The sequence below is a fragment of the Prosopis cineraria genome, unplaced genomic scaffold, assembly GCF_029017545.1.
Source record: "Prosopis cineraria cultivar Desert tree isolate PC_DT_omini unplaced genomic scaffold, ASM2901754v1 PC14, whole genome shotgun sequence".
Classification (NCBI taxonomy): Eukaryota; Viridiplantae; Streptophyta; class Magnoliopsida; order Fabales; family Fabaceae; genus Prosopis; species Prosopis cineraria.
In genome coordinates, this window is record NW_026555345.1 from 2406602 (window position 1) to 2409665 (window position 3064).

At 33.5% G+C, this 3064-nt stretch overlaps 1 protein-coding gene across 1 annotated transcript; it reads right to left on the reverse strand.

Annotated features, from left to right (window-relative positions):
- Window positions 1-648: 648 nt before the first annotated feature.
- On the reverse strand, window positions 649-1978 carry LOC129293426 (probable carboxylesterase 12). The gene has a single exon (XM_054931388.1). It carries the CDS (start codon window positions 1871-1873, stop codon window positions 917-919), a length of 957 nt encoding a protein of 318 aa, XP_054787363.1. The 5' UTR covers window positions 1874-1978; the 3' UTR covers window positions 649-916.
- Window positions 1979-3064: the final 1086 nt, after the last annotated feature.

Consider the following 3064-nt stretch of genomic DNA (forward strand, 5'->3'; position numbering starts at 1 on the left):
TGATTGAAGAATAAATAAATTTATTTTTTATTAAAATTTTAAAAAATATATTTATAAATTTACCATAATAAAGTTATAAAATTTAAAGCCAAATTTATAAATTTTTAAAATTTGACACTTAAAACGTAATTTTAATTAATCGATTCTCTTGAAACCTCTATATCATTCTTTCTTTTTTAGATGGAATAAATTTTAACTTATTCCAGATGGAGGTCAAATTTGGTTTTTAAAAATTGGAATGTGCAGATAAAATTTTTTAAAATCATGATTTTAAACTCAGAATTAATTTTAAAAATATATCTGAACAGGCCCTTAATAATTAACATAATTTCCCAGCCAATATTTAATTGTGAATAAAAAAAACGTGTGGTGAAAATTTAATAATATGACTTATATAAAGAGAACAAAAAAAAAAATTCTTCTCTCACTTACAAGACACAAACAAAAATGTTTAGAGGAATCCAATATTTAAGGCGGAAAGGAGTGCTAAGTCATTTCTTTTACACAAAGAAGGAAATTATAAGTTAAATGCATTTAATTCTGGTTGTTTGGACGATACACTTACACCTATAATTAACTTCAAGCGTGTGTGGGAGATTGTTTGCGTTTCCCAAACTTCACGTTTTCAAGATTATATTCAACAACGCGTCATCCAAAAGTCCATATCACTATCTCCCACATTTAACAAGAGGGGGATAATATAATATTACACTCTTCGATCTCGAGCATAAGAGCCACTTAAACTATATATCTCCCGCATTTAACAATATTGGAATAATATATTAACTGATAATTGACAAGATCACATAAAAACAGATGCGATATAACTCAACATTAGCCAACAAGATGTGTTAAGCTTATTCTCAATATTGAACCCAGTCGATCTTCCATGAAAGCTAATCCTGATTATTCTCAATTAATTGTGATTGATGAAGGAGACAATAGAGTTCATGAGCATGACCAGAGCATTGTCGCAGGTCGGATTGAACAGGTGAAACGCATGATCCTGGTCCATTGCTTCCATGACTTCCACCATTCCCTTCCACCCACTTTTCTCCACCATTTCCTTGTAGTACCGACCTCTTTCCTTAAACATATCCTTCTCTGCAAGACAAACCAGTATCTTCCGACAACCTAAGCACCCCAAATTCGGATCCTTCGCCGGGTTAATTAACGGGTCGTCCGATCCTTCCGTCGTCGGGCACACAAAACGCCACCGACTATCCACCTTGGATCTCAACCCCGCGTCTATCTTCTCTGACTCGAGTGATTCCGCTCCCCAGAAGTATGGATGAATCAGAACGATCCCTTCCAGATTCACACCCGGTAATCCTTCCCTGCCAACCCGAATCGCCATGTGGTGTGAGATGTTCGCTCCGGCGCTGTCTCCGGCGAAGAATACTCTCTCGAAATCGACGTGATGGTTCAGTAACTCCTCAGTTCCGTTGCCGCCTGAATGAGAAGCAACCCATTGGATCGACGTCCATGAGTCTTCGAAGGCAGTAGGAACAGGGTGTTCTGGGGCTCTTCTGTAATGAACGGAGACGGCGACGACGTTGGCCGAGGACACGACGGAGTTAACGTAGTTGTGGTACCGTGCGGTGAAGGGGGTTTCGGTGACAAAGCCTCCCCCGTGAAAGTAGACGAGGAGAGGAAGCTTTTGTTCGTAGTCGATGACTTTGGGAGCGAAAAGCCTGGCCGAAATGGGGGCCTCTTGAGAGATGACAGCATCATGGGACCGGACTTCAGTGTTAGGGTCGTCAAGGGATGGAGGAACGAAGTCGATGCCGACGAGTCTCTGGACGCGACCATCTTTGTAGAGTTTGAGCCTGGAGGGGTAGGCGTTGGCTACTTCGGTGGAGCTGGAATCCATGGCGGAATTGGACGGTGGAGTGAGACGGAGTGCAATGAGACACACAGAAGACAGGAGGTGATGATGAATCGAAAGGTAGGGCCCAACGGCCTAGTCAAGTGTGTGGTGCTAATAGCATTACTAGTCATTAGCTTCAAATATTTCCAACGACCTTTATCTTTTGGGACATCTTTTTTAAATTTTTTGCACAATCATCAACGCGTGAAATCTAAACTATTTAAATTTAATATCAGTTTGAATTTTAGTTTATATTAATAAAAATATATTTAAAAAATTTAATTATTTATTAAATTTAATAAAAGTGTATTTTAAATATGGTTTGAATATAATTTTAAGATTACCCAAATATATCCTTAATTTTATGTATTTTTGATTGATAAATCTGAATTTATATTTTAGATTTATAATTCATGTAATAAATTTTTTTTTGGAGCAGTTTAAAATTTTTACAATGAATAAAAGATATGAATTAAGATTCAAAACAAAAATAAAAAATTAAAAATTATGAACTTGTTTTTATTCTTAATTAATAGCAAATGAAAAAATATATAAAAATTATTGAGATATTAATAATGAAAATCGGATAGAATAAAATGTTTAAAGTGATTATAATTTTAAATGACTATAGTATAGAAGAAATTTAAAAATATAAAAAATTATAATTTGAAATAGATTTGAATTAAACCAAATTTAAATTTATAAAATTTTTTGTATCTAAATGAAGGATTTGCCTTAAATTTAAATTTAAATTTCTATTAATCCAAACATACCATTAATGATTTGATTGTAGAATTTTTCAGTTTTTGTATATGAAAACTTATTTTTTAATAGGAGAAAAACAAACAAATCCGGTCACTAATGATAAAAGAGTGTCGTAAAATGAGGTAATTAGTCTCAAATTCTTAGGGATTTATATGACATAATTTTTTGTGAAATTACATTTCCAACCCCCTACAAAATAATAGAAACCGTAATTGTCAAAAATTAAACTAAAGCTGTGTTCATATGAAGAGCAGGTGTGGAAACAGGGTGGTCACACCCCCGAGTTTTTTAATTTTTTTTAAATACAAAAATTATATATTTTAACCCCTCGAGTTGACACATTATGAAAGACTTGAAATATTAGATAAAATTTTTATTTTAATTTTATATAAATTTTTTACACATATATAATGTAATTAGTTCAATAAC